General features: G+C 54.1%; 1 protein-coding gene across 3 annotated transcripts in view; it reads right to left on the reverse strand.

Annotated features, from left to right (window-relative positions):
- The window catches only part of LOC121465001 (protein tweety homolog 3), a 28,726-nt gene extending 14,092 nt beyond the window's left edge, over positions 1–14,634 (reverse strand). For all 3 annotated transcript variants that reach the window (XM_041678156.1, XM_041678155.1, XM_041678154.1), the window contains exons 1-5: positions 14,292–14,634; positions 1,577–1,746; positions 1,215–1,326; positions 889–1,109; positions 459–554 (exon numbers count right to left, since the gene is read on the reverse strand). In XM_041678156.1, the coding sequence (XP_041534090.1) occupies positions 459–554; positions 889–1,109; positions 1,215–1,326; positions 1,577–1,746; positions 14,292–14,414 (722 nt within the window). In that variant the 5' untranslated portion in view covers positions 14,415–14,634. The remainder of the gene's footprint in view (positions 1–458; positions 555–888; positions 1,110–1,214; positions 1,327–1,576; positions 1,747–14,291) is intronic.
- Positions 14,635–18,844: the final 4,210 nt, after the last annotated feature.

Below are 18,844 nucleotides of genomic sequence, written 5' to 3' on the forward strand. Positions count from 1 at the left end.
GCTCCACAGTGCCAGACCCACACAGTAACTGAAAGGCGGCTGCTCAGGTGGGACAGTGACATCACCCCGCAGCCACCCCATTGGCAAGTTGACATCTTTGTCTTTCAGAGAAGACGGGTTTGGCCCCGATGGGTCAGCTGTTCAAAGTGGCTGACATGGTAAGAAGCAGAGCTGAGCTGGGACCCAGTCAGGTTGCCTGGTGTCCCCCACCAGAGTAGCTATACATAAACCCTGTGCAGACTCTCCTGCGGAGGGGCATAGCTAAAGACTATACACAGGCAAGTGGCTCATGGCACTGGTCACAGCAGTACGGCATCTCTGGGAAGAAGGCTGCCCTTAGGAGATGATCATGGCCAGAGCCTCGTGGGTCTCACTGACAGAAGGAGACAGAGTTATGTTATCGCACACCATCACTCCATCTGTGGGCCCATAAGGGCCCATCTTCCCCTTTGACTCACCCAACCAAGATACCCTTGGAGCTGCGGATGAGGCCCACCAGCACCAGGAGGCAGATGATGACATCAAGCAACAGCAGGCCCAGGTACCCCAGCCACCTGTGGACACACACAGGTGTGGGCCAGGCATGGATAATGGCTGGGCAAATAGCCCAGGACTTAGTCTTTTGGGTCAGGGTCTTGCCATTTAGCCCAGGCTAGCCTGGTGCTCCCAGCCCCTTTGCCTCAGCCTCTACTGTGTTGGGATTATATACCACCAAGTCTGACTTGAAGTCAGTTCTTGAAAAAGACAGCACCACCTCCTCCCACAGGGATTCCTACTATGGCTGGCAACCTCAGGCACTAGGTACTAGGTACAAAGTGGTCCAGGAGGGTGATGCTCTACCCAGGTGGAGTGGGCCCTAGGGGGAAGGGTCCACCCCACCTGGCTCACCTGTACCAGTCATAGAGGTCCACCTGTTCAGCCAGCACCTCCAGTGATATGCCGGGGTTCCTCCAAAAGGGGATGGCAGCAGTGTAGCCCAACAGTGTCCCCAGAAGGCTCTGCAGCCGCTGCACGGCCCTCAGTGGCTCCTGTCGCCCGGCCAGCTGCCGCTCCAGGGTCTGTAGGTTGGGCTCTGCTGTGCGGTTCAGGGCTGCAGCGGTATCCCACACCTGTGAGGGGAGCAGTATGAGCCGGAGCCAGGTACAGAGCGGGTCAACCCACATGCACACAGAAGGTTCTAGAGCAGACAGGACGCTCCCCAGCCAGTCACTCACGCGGTCCTGGACCCCTGCCACTGTGCGGTTGGCATGGCGGAGCGAGTAAGTGGCTCGATGAACACCATCGCTGGTCTCCCCGTTGCCATAGAATCCCACGGCGATCCCCGCGCTGGGGGAGGTAGAGCCATCAGATGCAAGGCTTGCAGCCAAACCTTCCCACCGCTCCCCCCCTCCTTGCCCCTACCCCTCACGCTCTTCAACCGAGGCCTTAATGGCCCCACCCCATCCTTTAGGCCCTGGTCCCGCCCAGACTTCCCCGCCCCATTTTCTAGCCTCCCTAACCACACCCCCAAGCGACCCCGCCTCCAGCCCCTCCCTCCTGAACAGTCACAGGCTTGGGTCGGCCCTCTCCTGCTCACCTGCAGACCAACGTGGCGATGATGACGCACCAGGCGGTGCAGCAACAGTCGGCTTCTAGGTGTTCGTCTGTCTTCCGCCGCCGGCAGCATAACCAGAAGGAATAGAAGAGCAGGAAAAGAAGGTCGAGGGCCAAGCAGGCCAGGGCGGCGGCCCCCAGCAGCAGTAGCGCCTGTGAGCAGGGGTAGACAGAAGGGCGTTGGAGGGTGTGGGGCTAGGGCGCCTCCCATGTCAGCCCTTCTTCCCAAGGGCTCTGCATTTTTTTTTAAGTTTGCCTGACCACGTGCTTTCTCCAGTAAAGAAACTTCAGAAGCCACGTGTTGGGTGGCACATTCCTGTAACCCCAAAATTCGGGAAGCTGAAGCAGGAGAATTGCTGTGAGGTGGCATCCAGCCCCAGCTATACAGTGAGTTCAAAGCTATGGAATACACGACAGAACTCTATTTCAAAACAAAACAGAACAAAACAAAAAAGCCAGGCAGTAGTGACACATGATTTTAATTCCAGCCCTCTGGAGGCAGAGGCTGGGGGTTCAAGGCCAGCCTGAACCTGTGAGTTCAAGGGCAGGCTCCAAAGCTACACAGAAAAACCATGTCTTAAAAAAAGAACAACAACGACAAAAAAAAAAAAAAGGTGGAGCTGCAGAGATGGCTCTCAGTAGTGGCCAAGAGCACTGACTGCTCTTCCCAGGTAGCAGGGTTCCATACGCTGCACCCACAGGTCAGCTCAGAGTTGTCTGAAACACTACTGAAAGGTGACCTGGTGCCCTCTCCTGGCCTCTGAGGGTATGAGGCACACCGTGGTGCAAAATACCCATGCACATAAAACAAAAATACATAATTTAAAACCAACAACAACAATAACAAAAAGCTGGGTCTGTAGATGGCTCAACAGATAAAAGTGCCTGCTACCAAGGCGGACGCCGTGAGTTCAATCCCAGGACTCTCATGGTGGAAGGAGAGTACGCCCCTGACTCTCTCTAGTCGTACTCTGTGGAATATGCCCCCCCCCCATCATGTGTCAGAGAAATAGAAAGGACAGGCTAGTAACCATGCATTCTCTTAGGAGCCACATGACAGGAAATGTGGTCTCCGTTCACTTCCTGTGCAGGGTACGGAAGCAGGGTGTTGTTCAGTGTCAGTTACTGGTCAATGGGGCAGCGGACGGATGCTGAAGAGTTACTTTTTCTGACGTGACCCAGACTGTCCCCAGGCTCCCTGATTCTGCGCTTCTCCTGGCCCCATCCCAACCTCTGCTCCTCCTCAGTCAGGGAGGGGTTGCTGATGGCCCTGGGACAGATGCGCCATCCTCGGGGCCAATGCCTGAGGAGCTAGAGAGGCAGAACAACCCTTTGCCTGCCCCCCCCCCCTTGGGACCACAGGCTGCTCCATCAACAACCCTGGCACCCAGTGGGCCATTTCCCAGGAGACAGTTGCCATGCAGCAAAAGGATGGCGTTCCCTGCCCTCCCAGAAGCCAGCTGGCTCCCACACCTGGAGGCAGGCCTCTGCACTTTCCATCTGGCCATGAAGGTGCTGCCTGCACGTCCAGTCAATGAAGGCCAAGAACTAGATTTCTGTAATCCAGAGCCATGGCGCTGCCCTGGAGGCTGATGGGCCACTGGAGATGAGACCTCTGCTTGTGGCATAGTGCAGAAAAAACCTCAGGGAAAGGCCAGCTCCACCTTGATGCTACAATCCATCCCCCACCAGCTTCACCCTGTCCCTCTACCCTGTACCCTGGAGCTACCCAGCAGTCTGAGTGCTGCAAGGCACCAGACACAGGCATCTTACTGTTTTTGCAGTGTACAGTATAGGCCCACCATCCCTGCACAGAGGGGAATAGGTGCAGTAGGGGTGCCAGAGCTACCCTGTGAGCCCTAGTGCTTACATCAGAAAGGCCTCCAAAGCCCAGGACGACTGGCCCAGGAGTACACAGGGAGGTGGGGACAGGAGCATGCCAGTTTGCAGCAGGCAATGCAGACAGAACCTAGGACACGCCTATACAGGGCACAGGCCAGTCACAGCGTTCTCACACAGTGGCCATGAGTAATCACCAGCACACTTGAGCTACAATATCCCCTGGCTTTCGTCTGGATCTGTTGTCGCCTGCTTACACCTAGGCCTGGGCCAAAGGTGCCAACCCACTGCAGGTTCCCTCGTCACAAGTCAGAGGCAAAGGGCTATACAAGCCTGTGAGAGCAACTGATCACTCTCTCCCTGGGGGCCAAAGATACCTGCACTTCCATGAACAGGGCCATCCTAGGGCTCCCCATGTCAACCAGTCCCAATTTGGGCCATACATCTAGAATGTACGTTTTCTCACTGGAGAGCAGTAGGGATGGGTCCCAGACACATGGCAGGCACCAGGCTTTGGCTCTGTGGCCAGGGTGGGCCTGTGTACCCAGTATTACTTGGTTGATGCTAAGACCACATCCTCCCATTTGCTAGAAGAGAAAACAGGTTTTATAAGATAAGTTCCAATCATGGCAGGATCTGGGGTGGGGGTGACAATTCTGCTCACAAATGGCACTACTGTGTTGCAGAGGGCTGATGCTCACTTACAAAATGCCACAAGATGCCAGGGACATTCAGGGACCCAGCTGGCAACAGCCCCTGTACAGGGAGGTGATCTTGGCACTAAGCTTACTGAAGGGAAGGAGACAGGCCACGAATAGCTGAACGCTGGCTTGTGAGACGGCTCAGCAGGCAGAGGCTCTTGCTGTCAAGTCTGAAGACCCAAGTTCGATTCTCGAGAGCCACATGGTGGAAGGAGAGAACTAACTTCTACAAGTTGTCCTCTGACCTCCACACATACACCATGGCATGAAAGATGGGTGTACTAGACACACATGTACAACACATAAAGAAGAAGAAAAGAAATAAAAAAGATGGGCAGGGATGTCAGGTCATCTGTAGTGAAGAGCAGCAAGGTCAGTGTGTGAAACTGAGTCTCTGGAGTCCCCGGGGAAATACAGACTTGGGAATAAAGGCTTTGAGCTCCACCTTTGTGGGGAGCCCCTAGGAAAATCTACATGTCCTCAGATGGGTGTGGGGGGAAAGCCAGGGAAAGCACACACCCTCGTCCACATTCAAACATTCTGGCCCTATGTCCATACATCTGCTCACAGCTGCACCCACACACACCAGTGCCAATAGGTGTGGCTTCGTGAGTGTGCACGGCTTTAATACCAGCACTGGGGGCAGAGCAGTCGGATCTGTGTGAGTTTGAGGCCAGGCTAGGCTATATAGTAAGTTCCAGTTAGGAGAGAGAGAGAGAGAGAGAGAGAGAGAGAGAGAGAGAGAGAAAGCCTTAATAAATCCGTCACCCAAAACTGGTACCCTGGGGCTCAAAGAAAGGGAGTCATCCCAAATCCCAAATCCCGTGAAGTAGTGACAGTCACAGCAGGTGTCTAGCATTCTCAATTTCTTACTCTTATGGCAGCCAAGGGTTCAATACCCGTCTGTCCATGTTCTCCCTGATTCCACCCTGGTCTGGCCTTCTCTGGAAGCCCTTTTTTTAAAAAAAAATATTTATTTTATTTATTTATTATGTATACAAATATTCTGTCTGTGTGTATGTCTGCAGGCCGGAAGAGGGCACCAGACCTCTTTACAGATGGTTGTGAGCCACCATGTGGTTGCCGGGAATTGAACTCAGGACCTTTGGAAGAGCAGGCAATGCTCTTAACCACTGAGCCATCTCTCCAGCCCTGATGGGATGCCCTTTCTGAACATGTTTCTACCCTTCGTGCCTTGGGGTCAGCTTGCATATTGTCAGTGGATGGCTGGAAGGTGTTGCTAAGCTCACAGATGGGGCAGGAACGACACTAACATCGCTACTGAAAGCTAAGGGGAGACTATCCATTCAACTCAGGACTTGTGCTCAGAGAATGTGTTCAACCATAGCAGGGATAAATTGAGATCTCCGTTCCCCGATTTCCAAGAGGCCGGGGGAACTTTCTGGCTCCATCTATTCCTCCCAGATGGGGCCAACTGTAATGAGTGCTGAGTCCAGGGGCAGCCAGTAGAATCTGTCCCAGCTCCAGGAATGGAAGGGATAGCACCCTCTGATTTACACTGAAAAAAAGCATGTCAGCATAGACACCTTGAGGCCCTGTGGGACAGCTGGCTGAGACAGCATGGCCTCCTCCTAGCCTCTGAGGCCAGATCCCCAGAACATGCTTCTGTGGGGGCACCAGGCCAATGTATTCACTGGCAGAGCAGCCACCACTGCCCACAGGCCATTGAGGATGATAATGGGAAATGCCACTCAGCATCTAGGTTCTGACCACATGGAATTTTCCGTCTATGGTAAAAGTGATCTAGAGGCTCAGGCGGGTGAGGCAGGCACCCATCCCTGTCCTAAGCTCCTGGCCACAGTGTGGGCTGCAGGAACCAGGCTCTTGGTTAAGGTAGGTAGGGACAGCACCCTCCTTTCCAGCTCCCAGTGGCCTCCTATTGTGACTGTCCCAGCTCCCCAGGATGTAAATACCTGTGAGCTCTCACACATGCAAAAGGCCAGAAGCATCTGGGTAATCGTCTAGAGAGAGTGCACGGCCCCAGTAACATCTACTTTTGTGTATAGAGATGGGCTACCAGGGTCCCGTTTGCCTGCTCGGAGTAGGGAAGAGTCACCGCAGCATCGCACCAGCTTTCTCCAAGGAGGGATAAGTCACCGAGTGGATCTAAGATAATCAGGATGTAGGCTAGAGTGCATTCCTTCTGGGCCACCAGAGGGCTCCAAGGACCCCCAGCAGCACAGTTCAGCGGCCTTGGGAATCTTAAGTAGAAGTAGGTCTCAGACTGCCATTGTGGGGTCACAGGCTTCTGGCTGGGCACCTAGAAAAGCCAGGGCTCAAAGATGGCTTTGGGATCTAGAGACTAGGACGGGATCAGGGAGCAAAAAGGAATTTAGGGCACAAGGTTGGAACATGCACAGTATGGGTAAGAGAAAGCAGGGAAGCGGGACCCCCCCCCTTCCTAGTACAGAAAGCTTCTAATGGGAAACCTCCGTCTGCCAGAGGAAGAGACCACATATGGGGGAGGAAGGTTGTCCAGAAGGCTGGCTGGGTTAGGCTAAGACTCCACAGGCATCTTGGGCCAGAGTAAGGAAAGGGGAGGGCCCACCAGGCTGAGCCATGCCTCTGGATCACGAGGGACACGCAACTAGTTGAGCATGCATAGGGCTGGCTCAGCATGTATAAGCCGCAGGCCTGGTTCCCCGAGTCTGAGGCTTGGGGGTCCCCAGATCACCAAGCAGGAACTCATCTGTGCCTCTAGACATCTAGTGCTGGCCAGGAAGCCCACTCTCACCCCCGCAGTGGGGATCTGGGGGTCCTGGATGGGCTGCCAGGGTGCTGAGCTGGCTGCATGACCACGGACGCCCCCACCCCCAACACACTGGGCTGAGGAACCAGTGATGCCGGCCAGAAATTAAAAACAGATTTTCCACCAGGCCAGGCTTGGGTTTCACAAATTCCATAACAGTGAGTTCGTGGCAGGGCCTAGACAGAGTGTAGCGGATGGCTGCAGGATAGCGGGAGCCAGGGGAAGAAGGGGAGAGTGGGGGCCCAACTTACTACCACTGTCTCCCCACCCTGAGGTCTGAAGCCGAGACACCACAGCTGGGTAGTCATACACTAGTGTCCCTTTGGCCTCATTCTGGAGGAATCCGCTCAGATAAGCTGACAGGCCCCTCCTCGACCCTCATCTCAGGGAACCCTCCAGAAAGTGGCTCCATCTCCATTTCTAGCAGGACAAGTGGCTCCCAGCCCTGCGACACAGCTACCGTCAGAGCTTCTCAGTTCTGGCTGCAGCAGCCACCCAACCCAGACCAACATCAGAAACCACCAAGGGACATGTGCACCCCCAGTTTGACAGGGCTATAGAAGTCCAGTATGGTCTGGTCTCTATGGTCACATGTCCAATCCCTTGGTGACCACATGAGGTACTTCCCATATCCCTGACCCCAAGGCCCTAACTACATAGCAAGGTCCCTTTTTTAAGCCTAAGCAGAACTGCCTGTGGGTGAGGGGTTGATGCAGAGCCGAACCACTACTGCTCCAAACCTGGGTTCACTGGGAGAAGCCAGGAGCCCTAATCCCTGTGTCTAGTCCAAAGGCCTCTGCCTAGAGGGGACTACTAGGAGAAGGGGCTAGAAAACAGCAAAGAGCTGCAGGAATGAACAATATAAGCCCCTTCAGCGAGGCAGCTGCCGTCCAGGGGTCAGGGCAACAAAGTGCACAGCTCCCCAGAGCATGACCGAGAGAGAGCTCCAAAAAGTGGCCAGATAAACTGGCATTGGCCCTGGTAGCAGGGTGCCACATCAGGTGAGACAGGGTCCCTGACAGAGAGGGGAGAGGAAGGGGAAAGGTTGGCAGACAGTGCCACTTGCAAGCCCAGCGGGAAGCCAGAGGGAGGCGGGCATCCTCGGAGAAAGCTCACAATGGCCTTGGGGACATCTGACCCCGACTTCTACTCAGGAGCCTTTGGGTTTGATTTCTGTGGTTGTTTGGAGACAGGGTCACATGTAGCCCAGGCTGGCCTCGAACTCCCTATGTAGGGAAGGGTGGTCTTGAATTCCTGATCCTTTGCCTTCACCTCCAAGGGCTGGGATTCCAGGTGTGCATCACTACCCTGGTTTCTGTGGTGCTGAACTTTGCACAGGCTGGGCAAACCTGCTACCAACTGAGCTACAGCCTTAGCACGATTTGCTGTTTTAATTTGATCATTCTATTTAAATTGACTATGTGTAGGGGAGGCATATATGCTACTATACACACACAGAAGTCAGAGGGTTCTTTTCTTCCCCCTCACATGGGGTCTGGGGACTGAGTTCAGGTCTTCAGGCTTGTGCAACAAGCGCTTTACCCCACTGAACCATCTCATTGGCCCATTTGCTTGATTTTGAGACAGGGTATGTAGCCACACTGGTCTCAAATTCATGGTAGTCCTGCCTCGGCCTTCCAAATGCTAGGACTATAGGGAACAGACATGTACCACCATACCTCGACAGCAGAAGCCTTTCCTCCACTCTGAGACAGGGTTTTCTGTGTACCCTTGGCTGTCTTAGGACTCTGTAGACCAGGATGACCTCGAATTCACAGAGTTCTGCCTGCCTCTGTTTCCCAAGTGCTGAGATTAAAACCATGTGCCACCACCTCCTGGCTAGCAGAAGCCTTCTTTTTTTGTTTGTTTGTTTGTTTGTTTTTTAAGAGTTTCTCCGTGTAACAGATCTAGTTGCCCCAGAACTCTGTAGACCAGACCGCCCTTGATCTCAGAGAGATCCACCTGCCTCTGCCTCTCAAATGCTTGGGATTAAAGGTGTGCACTGTGCCACCGCTGCCCAGCTGCACAAACCTTAAAGACTCCCTTCTTGGGCTGGAGAGATGGCTCAGTGGTTAAGAGCATTGCCTGCTCTTCCAAAGGTCCTGAGTTCAATTCCCGGCAACCACATGGTGGCTCACAACCATCTGTAAAGAGGTCTGGTGCCCTCTTCTGGCCTACAGACATGCACACAAACAGAATATTGTATACATAATAAATAAATAAATAAATATTTAAAAAAAAAAAAAAAAAAAAAAAAAAAAAAAAAAAGACTCCCTTCTTCTTGGGACTTCTGCAGGGCCGAGGGCTGCATGACCAGAGATTCATAGTCTCATGTCCCCTGGGCTGATTTTGTCATTCTGAGGCTTTAAAGCAGCAGCCACTGCATGGCTGAACACCAGGGCCCGATACAGTGGCATAGCATTTTCCAGGTCCAAGCAGTGAGGCCCTAGGACCCACCCCCAGTAGAGTGGATGTTATGGTCCAGAGTCAGTCTCAGCATCTCCTGGCTGTACTGATTCAGACTTGCTCCATGATTCTTCCCTGGGACTCAGTGTTGGTCATAATGCACAAACATGCACAGCCAGCTGGGCCTGGCAGGGATTTACCTGCCTCTTCCAGCCTAGGGCCCTTGCTCCTTGTACCATAATGTCCCACCCAGGGGTTGCTCTGGCAGCCTCCATCTAGAACTAAACCGGGAATGGGGAGGAAGGCAGGGTGGTCGTGGTAGAAGTGGTTTGTATTTGGCCTCCTTCTCTCCCTTGCAACTTCAGAATTCTGGCCAGCACCATGAAACGCTGGGGAAGCACCCAGAAGCACATGAGTGGCCATGTCTAAAGTACGCAGTATCTAAGCTCAGGCAGGCAACAAAGGCTGGAGGCATGGCTCAGTTGGGAGAACCCTTGCCTAGAAGGCATGAAGCCCTGGTTTCTATCTACTGCACCATGCAGACCAGGGGTATGGATGCAGTGGAGACCAGGTCATCCTTAACATGCTGGGTTCAAGGCCAGCCCTTATGTGAGCCGGCTCTGAGTTCAGATATCCAGAACCAATAGGAAGCTGAATGGGGTAGTGTGCACTCCTGTGTATGGTGAGATGAGAGGCAAGGACAGGAGAATCCCCAGAAGCTTGCTGGCCACCAAGAGACCCTACTTCAAACACGGTCCAAGGCAAGGGCTGGCATCTAAGGTTGTCCCTCTGATCGTCATATGCTCACCATGGTACATACATGCCTGCAATCACATACAGGGATGCACACACACACACTGAACATGCACACATACATACCATATACATACACATCACACAACACACATATACACAATTCAAAAACAAAGCAAACAATTTAAAAAAAAGGAGACAAAGCTTGGGGTGTGGTTCAGTGGCAGACTACTTGCCTAGCGTGCAGGAGGCCCTGAGTCTGAGCTCGAGCACGCGGAGGGGGGGTGAAAAGAAGGGAAGGAAGGAAAGGATGAACGAACGTGACATGGCAGTATGCAATACAACTCTGGTTTCAAGTGGCGTCATCCCAAAAATGCAAGTGCATGGACGGACTCCAGCTGGGTGGCTCCTTTGTCTTCGCATGGTCACCCCCCCATACACACCCGAATGTCCCACAGACGTGCGCTGCCTGTATAAGCTGGAAACAGGCGATAAGGCTGCTTTTTCAGACAGAGCTCATTTCCTGAGTTGTCGGGAGGATGACAATGAACCCAGCCCTGCCCAGAGGACACAGCCAAGCTGCCAACCATGCCGCTGACCTTGTACATTGAGAGGCCCAACTCTTATGAGCTGGTCCTGAGGGACATTAAGCTGGAGCCTAGAAAGTAGTCTGTGACACAGGATGGCCAGTACTCCTAGGCAGCATATTTCCCTGTGCCACGCAGGCAGAGGGTATACCTGCTTTCTCTGCCTCACACCTTTGCCTACTTTGTTTCCACCCTTTAAGACCCTTTCTCGAACCCTAACTATACCACCTGGGTCCCTCCCCCCCTCTTAGTCGATGTTGCTATAGCTCAAACCCAAGCCCTGTGCATGCTAGGCAAGCGATCTACCACTAAGAGCATTCTCTACTCCCACCTGCTTTTCTAAGAGAAAAGATCAACTCAATTGCTGGTTTTGAACTCATTCTGCAAGCTAGGCTAGCCTTGAACTTTCATTCTGGCGAGCAGCTGGGCTAACAGGTCTGTATCACCATGGCTGACTTCCCTTAAGTCTGATGGGAAATGGGTCCCACACGCCGGCTAAACAGCAGGCCAAGTGCTACCAACTACATGAATGGCCAATGCGCCACTGGCCCACTGTATACCAGGTCTGGCCGGAGCACTGTGAGCTGGAGAGAAGCTGGTGAGTTCCAAGCCTTGGCTGGCAGTTTCCATGGCAGGCTAGGTAATAACGGCTTCAGGAGTCCCCCCCCCCCCCCCGCCCCAGACCGCCAAGCCTTACAGCCAGCTCCTGCTCAAGATCCCATCCCTACTCATAACAGTTCTCTGTCAGCAAACAGTTCCTGGCCTGCCTCGAACTGAGAGACAGCGAAAACTGGAAGCAAAGAGTGTGAATTTGACCCTGTATCTGAGGCAGCAGAGTCATGCTGGGTCACGAGGGCTAATGGAGGACAAGAAAACAGCTATTTCCCCCCACACCAGAATGAGGTCAGCAGGCTGTATCCAGGTGTCAATAATCTACTCGGAGAGGGGCCTGATGCCCAAACTTAGGGACTGCAGGCCGCCAGGACAGGCCCAAATGAAAATCAAGACTTCAGTCAGGACAAGATGGTTGCGCACCATGTCAGGTCCAAAGTCTCTGGGTCCTGTGCTGTCTGCCGCTAGAACTTCAGTTCCTCCCTGCAGGTGAAGGCACCTACCACACAGACTATCTAAATTCCAAGTACCTCAGTGAGGGAAGGAGGTAGGGGAGCTGGGGCATGCTGAGGATGGCCTCATCCCAGAAGAGAGCAGTCAGCAGCTCCTGGGGACAGTCTAGCGAGAAACCAGCACAGAACTAGACGAGACTGGAGGAGCCCCTTCTGTCACGAAGATGCCATCGGCATCCATACAACTCAACCAGCGACTGACTCCCGGCGGCCCTTCCACTCGGCACCATTACAGGCTTCTAAGAAGGCACGCGTCACGTTCCGACACCCCGGATCTCACCCCGATCTCGTACCATCACCCGTGTAAAAGCTGCATGGCATGCTGAAGCTCTGCACCCTTGGAGTAGCCAGCCCAGCCCTGCTGGGTCTCCAGGACGGAGGATAAATAGTCCGAGGGAAGACTCTGCCCCCAGTGCTCCCTGAAGGAGGCTAAGCCTTAGTCTGGACACTACAGACAGCTACACAGCCCCATGTGAAAGGAGGCGAGTACAGGCAGCTCCACACGGGGCTTGACTGGGAGTCTAATTGTGGGTTCCACCAAGTTCCAGACAGTGGGCCATGAATGGAGAAGAGAGCAAAGGACAGGCCTGGCATCCCCACGCTGGGAGACATAGAAGCTTCCTTCCCTAATGGGGCACAGTGCAGGTATGGGCAGGGTGGATAGCGGAGAGGGTACTCCAGGTCAAGATGGGTGAGAGGTCACTAGACACAGTGGGACAGGATGGCCACCCCCACATGCGTGTATATACAACCCCACCCACAGAGTTTGCAACACCTCCCCAGGGAAGACGTGATGGAGCCTGTGAGGATCCACTGCCCCCCTCCCTGCTCAGAAAGGGAGCTCCTGCCTTCCTCCCGACAGGTGACCCTGGACAACCATCACATTCCGGGATGAAGGGATGAAGCTCTGAGAGGCTGAGCAATTGCCTAAAACACCTGCTGAAAGAGGGCAGGGACCCCATGCATATCCACAGCCCCACTTTAGGAGCGGAGGCGGTGGGGGATGGAGCCAGGCTGGGTTCCACACCGTGAATTATTCAGTGGCTAATTCTGCTCCTGGGAGAGGAGGCAGGAGGGAGAGTGAGTCAGAGGCCTCCCACAGCGGAGCCCAGAGCAGAGGAGCAAAAGCAGGCAGGACCAAGCTCAGCCAGGGCCACGGGGCTGAGGGCCCATGGAGCTAAGGGCCTGGGCTTCAGATTCCCAAGGGCTGCAGGCACTGGGCCCTCACCCTCTCCGTCACAACTGTGCCAACAAAGCAACAGCAAGTTCAAGTCTGCAGCAGGAGCAGGTGGCAGCCCACTGACCACAGGAAATGCTACACAGGTAGCCCCAGGTGTCGGTGGACCATCAGAAATGACAATCAGGTAAACCCTAAGTAGGCAACTTTCTAAGAATAGCTCACACAGTTCTTCCAGGAAGGAGGGTGACAACACCGTCACACAGTAAGAGAAGCACATGTGTTTCCCCAACCCCCACCCAGGGCTTGTCTTCCCCAAAAAATCCCCAGGTGGGCTCAGATCTCCCTCCCCCTTGCTGCCTCTCCAGGCTCAAGCTTGGTCTAAGCCCTCGATCCTGGGCTCAGGGTGGCATCGAGTGGGATCAGGGAGTGGGAGCATGGGCAACCCTGTGCTCTCACCCTGAACTTCTCAATAGGATGAGGGTGGCTGCAGAGAGAGATGTGACACAGTCCCGGGAGTACGATTCGCAGGCTGTGGTCCAGGGACACCTCTGAGGTGCTGGGGGACCAGGTGGCTGACTACTCTGTTTCTAGAATCCGGAGCGGGAAGGAAAAGCCCACAGCCTGGTCCCCCTGCTCTGAACTCAAATGACAGTGGTTCAGTAAGTGGGGGTGGTGCTGGGACTTGGCAAGATGCCAGGCTTAGGGCTTCGCAGGGAGAGGGCTGCCAAGTGCCCCATGGCCCCCAGCCCAGACTGAGGCCCACTTCACCCCACTTCAAGCCAGGCCTCATTTCCCACCCTGGGTTGAAAGACTGCTGGCACCCTGGTTTCCCACAACCGCAGGACACCCTGTGTACATCCCACAGGCCGACCATGAAGCAAGGGGTCATTAGCAGCCACAGAGGGCTGGCCATGGCCCAGGTTACTCACCCACCAACAGCCTGGCACTGGGATTCCCTAGCTGGGGGAAGAGGTGAGGAATCCCCTTCTGCCTGAACCCAGGGTTCCAGCCTCGGCTAGCGGGGGCTCTCTGCTAGGGAGCAGCTGATCGCCCAAAGGATGGAGACGAGCCTGGCAGAAACCCATAGGATCCGAAGGGGTCCATGAGGGGAGGGAGGGGGCTCCACCAATCCAGATAGGAGGCCCTGGTGACACGAAGGGACTGAACACCTTCTAAAGGGGGGGGGGGTGGTGGCTCGACGTTAACCCCTGGAGAGGACCAGAGGGGACCCCCTAGAAGGAAAGGGCCACGACCCCACATAGAGATGCAGAGGCTCCAGTCCCTCGGGAGGGGCCAAGACCCAGGACTCCTGATCCCGCACCCAGGGGCGCGCGTCACCTGCTGGTAGTCCGCGTCCTCGGGCCGGAACTGGCTGCTGGTGGCCTCCCACCGCAGGTCGAAGTGCGGCAGCCGGTGCAGGAGGTTCACCCACCAGGGCGCCGCGTAGCTGACCCCGGCCATGGCGGGCGGCCGCGGGCGCTGCGCCGGGCTTCTCTCGCTGCCCGGTGCTTTGGGCTCAGGGACCCGCCGACGCCTGATCAGCTGCCCGCATTGTGCCCGCTATCGTGGGCCCTGGCCCGGCCCGGCTCGGCCCGGCTCGGCCCGGCTCGGCTCCGCTCGGCTCCTCTCGGTCACCCGCGCCCGCCGCCTCTTTGTTCGCCGCCGCTGCCGCCGCCCCCTCCGCGCCCCCGCCCGCTCGCCCTCAGGCCCCACCCCCGCACCGCCATAGGCTCGCCGCCCACAGACCCCACCTTAGCCGTCCTCCCCGGGCTCAGACCCCGCCTGCACGCCGCCATTGGCCGGCAGCCCGCAGGCCCCGCCCATGCAATCGCAAACCCTGCCCCTGGGCTGCCATTGGCGTATCTCCCATAGGCCCTGCCCTCAGCAAGCCTATTGTCCCGCCCCGGCATTGCCATTGGTCCTATTACCTACTAGTCTCCAACCCTCGGCTTAGGCAGGACCGTCAGCGTCTTCGGCCATTTCTTCCCTGTAGACCGTGGAGCTTGGAACCCGAATCTCACATGTAGCTTGCTCTCCGTCCCCTGCGTTTGATTACTGGTTCGATCGTTACACGTTTTCTCGCAGGAGTCTGTCAGAGAGTCAGTAGCCTGTCTGTAGGATGGACATGATTTTTCTGCATTCGGGAGCTGCAGCTAGCTGTGTGATCTTGAGCGAATGACTTAGCCTCTCAGCATCAGTGAGTGTAGTAGTGTGAGAAAAATCGTTGTGGAACTAAAACGAGTTTAGTGCTCGAAACAAAGCCCCCGGCGCATAAGCCACAAAGACATGTGTAAGGCGATATTGGGCTTGTATACCCACCTGCCCTTTCTGTGGGGAGGCCTGCTTTATTTTTTGTAATTGAACCCAGGGCCTTATTCATGCAAGGCAAACACTTTACCACTGGCCTACTCCCCCGTCCCATAGGTTTTTCAAGACAGGGTTTCTCTGTAGCTTTGGAGCCTGTCCTGGAACTAGCTCTGTAGACCAGGCTGGCCTCAAACTCACAGAGATCCGCCTGCCTCTGCCTCCCGAGTGTTGGGATTAAAGGTGTGCGCCCGTGTTACATTTTTTTTATACGAGGCAGAATCTCAGTAAGTTGCCCAAGCTAGCCTCAAACTTAAAATCCTCTTGCTTCTGCCTCCCAGGTAGTGGGATGACAGGCCCGAACCACCACACTCCACAGGGTTGTATCGTTTTAAAGACTATGACAGAAGGCTCCCAGTCCCCATCTTGGAAACTAGGCTGTTGGTCAGGACACAACCTATAGAAAGGGAATGGGATAGGGGCACAAAAGCTGCATGTCTCTGTGCCCTCCCCTCCATGTTCTTGCTCTTCTCCCGGATTGACCAGCATATCCTTGAGGTGCTGTCCCCTCACAACCCTGAGACCTTATTGCAGGACCCCTTGTCTTCTTAGAAACTGGCCACACGTCCTCCGTATGCCAGGCAGCCTCCTGACCAGCAGGGCAGTGGTTTCCTGACAGACCTGTATTTGAGTTTATCCAACTGCCTGAGGCATCTGCTTTCTTGCACTAGGGCAGAGGTCCTTACAGAACTGTGGGTTTCTGTGCTTTGGGTGGCTGGGAGAAGCCACACAGCTGGAAAATAGCCTGGAGCAATAGAAGAGAAGTTCTCCATCCCTAAAGGCCCATAAAGCCTGGAATCTGGCTTACTCTTCTGACTCTAGGACCAAATCACAGTGAATTGTCTCCAAGCTTCCCAAGACTAAGGCCACTTGGCCAGCTGAGCTATCCTCCCCAGTGGCCAATCCTCCCTGGTGTCTGATGAATGCTGGCTGGAGTCAGTACGGCAGGTGTACCAGTTGGCTTTGTGTGTCACCTTGGCACAAGCTAGAGTCATCAAAGAAAGGAGCCTCAGCTGAGGAAATGCCTCCATGAAATCCAGCTGTAAGGCATTTTCTCATTTAGTGATCAGGGGGAGAAGGCTCAGCCCGTGGTGGGTGGTGCCATCCCTGGACTGGTGGTCCTGGGTTCTATAAGAAAGCAGGCTACGAGTAAGCCATGGGAAGCAAGCCAGTTCCCCTCCATAGCTGCTGGCTGCATCAGCTCCTGCTTCCGGGATCCTGCCCTGTTTGAGTTCCTGTCCTGACTTCCTTCAGTGGTGAACAGCAATGCTGAAGTGTAAGCCAAATAAACCCTTTCCTCCCCAACTTGCTTTTTGGTCATGGTGTTTCATTGCAGCAATAGAAACCCTAATTAAGATAGCAGGTAAGATGCTCACACCAGTGGACCTGGCTAGGCTGTCACCCTGACTCTCCTGTACAGTGAAAACCAGCCCTGTCTCACCCCATTCCTTGCCATCAGGATTTGGAAATTCCAAAGATGAACAGTAACATCAGGGATAGTGATGGGCTGGGACAGTGTCTGGTCCCTGTTACAGCACCTTCCATAGAGAGCCGCTGTATGCTTGCTTGGTCCCAACAACAGTGATGATGGCATGGTACTGACAGAGTTCATACATGTAGGCATGACGCTTAGGGGTTTCTTGCCTCATTTCCAGAAGCTTCAGCAAACTGGAGATTTTTCTTCTGATAAGGCCCACAAAGCCTGGCATTAGATAACTCATAAGGATGAGCAAATTGCATTCCCCAAAAGATGTGTGTAAAGGCCAGGTGTGGATATACATACATGGAAAGATGATTGCAAAATTTTTTGTTTGTTTGTTTGTTTTTTTGAGACAGGGTTTCTCTGTCTCACTCTGTAGACCAGGCTGGCTTTAAACTCACAGAGATCCGCCTGCCTCTGCCTCCCAAATGCTGGGATTAAAGGTGTGCGCCACCACTGCCCAGCTGATCACAAGTTTGAAGCCAGGGCAACATTGCAAATTTGAAGTCAGCCTGGGTTAAATTGTAAGACCTTTTCTAAAAGGGCGCGGGTGGACAGCGGAGAGGGAGGGGAGACAGGAAATGTATTAATTTGATTAATTAGTGGTGGGTGTGTCTGGTCAGTGAACTCCTTTCCTGAGAGTCCTCGAAGGAAAAGAAGGAAGAGTTAAAGAGCTGTCTAAAGTGGAGAAGGCACGGAGGAGAAAGTGGCTCCACAGGTAAAGGTGCTTGCGGCCAAACTTGATGACCTGAGTTCTATTTCTGGACTCCGCGTGGTCCTGGAGAGACCCCACAAATTGTTCCTCTAACTTCCTTGTGTGCACTGTGCACAGAGTAAAAAAATTGAACATAATAGAGAAAAGGTTCCCTAATACACGGTGTGGACCAGGACAGCCAGCACCTCCCCTGGGGGAGCAGAGCCCCCATCCTAATGTTGGTCAGAGAGCTGCAGGAGAGAGGAACCCATCTCCCGGGAGAAAGACAGTTAAAGGAGAGAATGCCAAGTGGTGACTACGGGCACAGGGCAGGAAGGAAGGCCCTCCGCCCTGCCCACTTTGGCTAGCACTGTCCGGCCAGAGCTGTTATTCTTCCTGCTCATCCAGAACAACTCTAGCTGGAGGCTGAACTGATGCCGGGCGGTGGTGGCGCACGCCTTTAATCCCAGCACTTGGGAGGCAGAGGCAGACTGATCTCTGTGAGTTCGAGACCAGCTTGGTCTACAAGAGCTAGTTCCAGGACAGGCTCCAAAACCACAAAGAAACCCTGTCTCGAAAAACCAAAAAAAAAAAAAAAAAAAAGGAAGAGAGACTGAGACCTAGGCCTCACCATTGTCCAGGAAATTCAGAGTCGCCAGTTAGTCAAGGAAGCACCATGGTTCAGCTTCAGGCCGCCACTGGTTCCTTCCTCCCTCCCTCATTCCTTCCTTCTCTTCCTTCATTTGACTAAAGTAGGGTTTGTGAGCCAAAGATGGGGATGAGGGGCTGGGATGAGGGGCTAGGGAGATCGCTCAGTGGGTAAAGTGCTTGTTGTACAAGCATGAAGACCTGAAGTCAAATTCATTAAATACTCAACATAAAAGCCAGGTATTGGGGAGTTTGAGGCCAGCCTGGTCTACAAGAGCTAGTTCCTGGACAGGCACAAAAGCTACAGAGAAACCTTCTCTCAAAAATTAAATTAAATTAAATTTTTTTAAAAAAAGCCAGGTATTGGAGGTAGGAGGCAAAGATGGGCGGATCTTGGGGACCTGCCAGCCTGCCAGTCTAGTCAATTGGTGAGCTCCAGTTTTGGTGAGAGACACCCCCCTCATCTCAAAAATAAAGTGGAAAATAGTAGAGGAAGATACATGATGTCAGCCTTTGGCCTCCATGGCCATTTCCATGGATGAGTGTACTTGCACAGCAATGTACACATGTACAAATACCACACATACAATTTTTTTAAGGCAGGAATAAGAAAGTCTATGTGAGCATGGCACGGTGGCGCAGGCCTTTAATCCCAGCACTTAGGAGGCAGAAGTAGGTGGATCTCTGAGTTCAAGGCCAGTCTGG

This window comes from Microtus oregoni, unplaced genomic scaffold (assembly GCF_018167655.1).
Source record: "Microtus oregoni isolate MIOR12 unplaced genomic scaffold, Mior012 000029F_ref0000214, whole genome shotgun sequence".
Classification (NCBI taxonomy): domain Eukaryota; kingdom Metazoa; phylum Chordata; class Mammalia; order Rodentia; family Cricetidae; genus Microtus; species Microtus oregoni.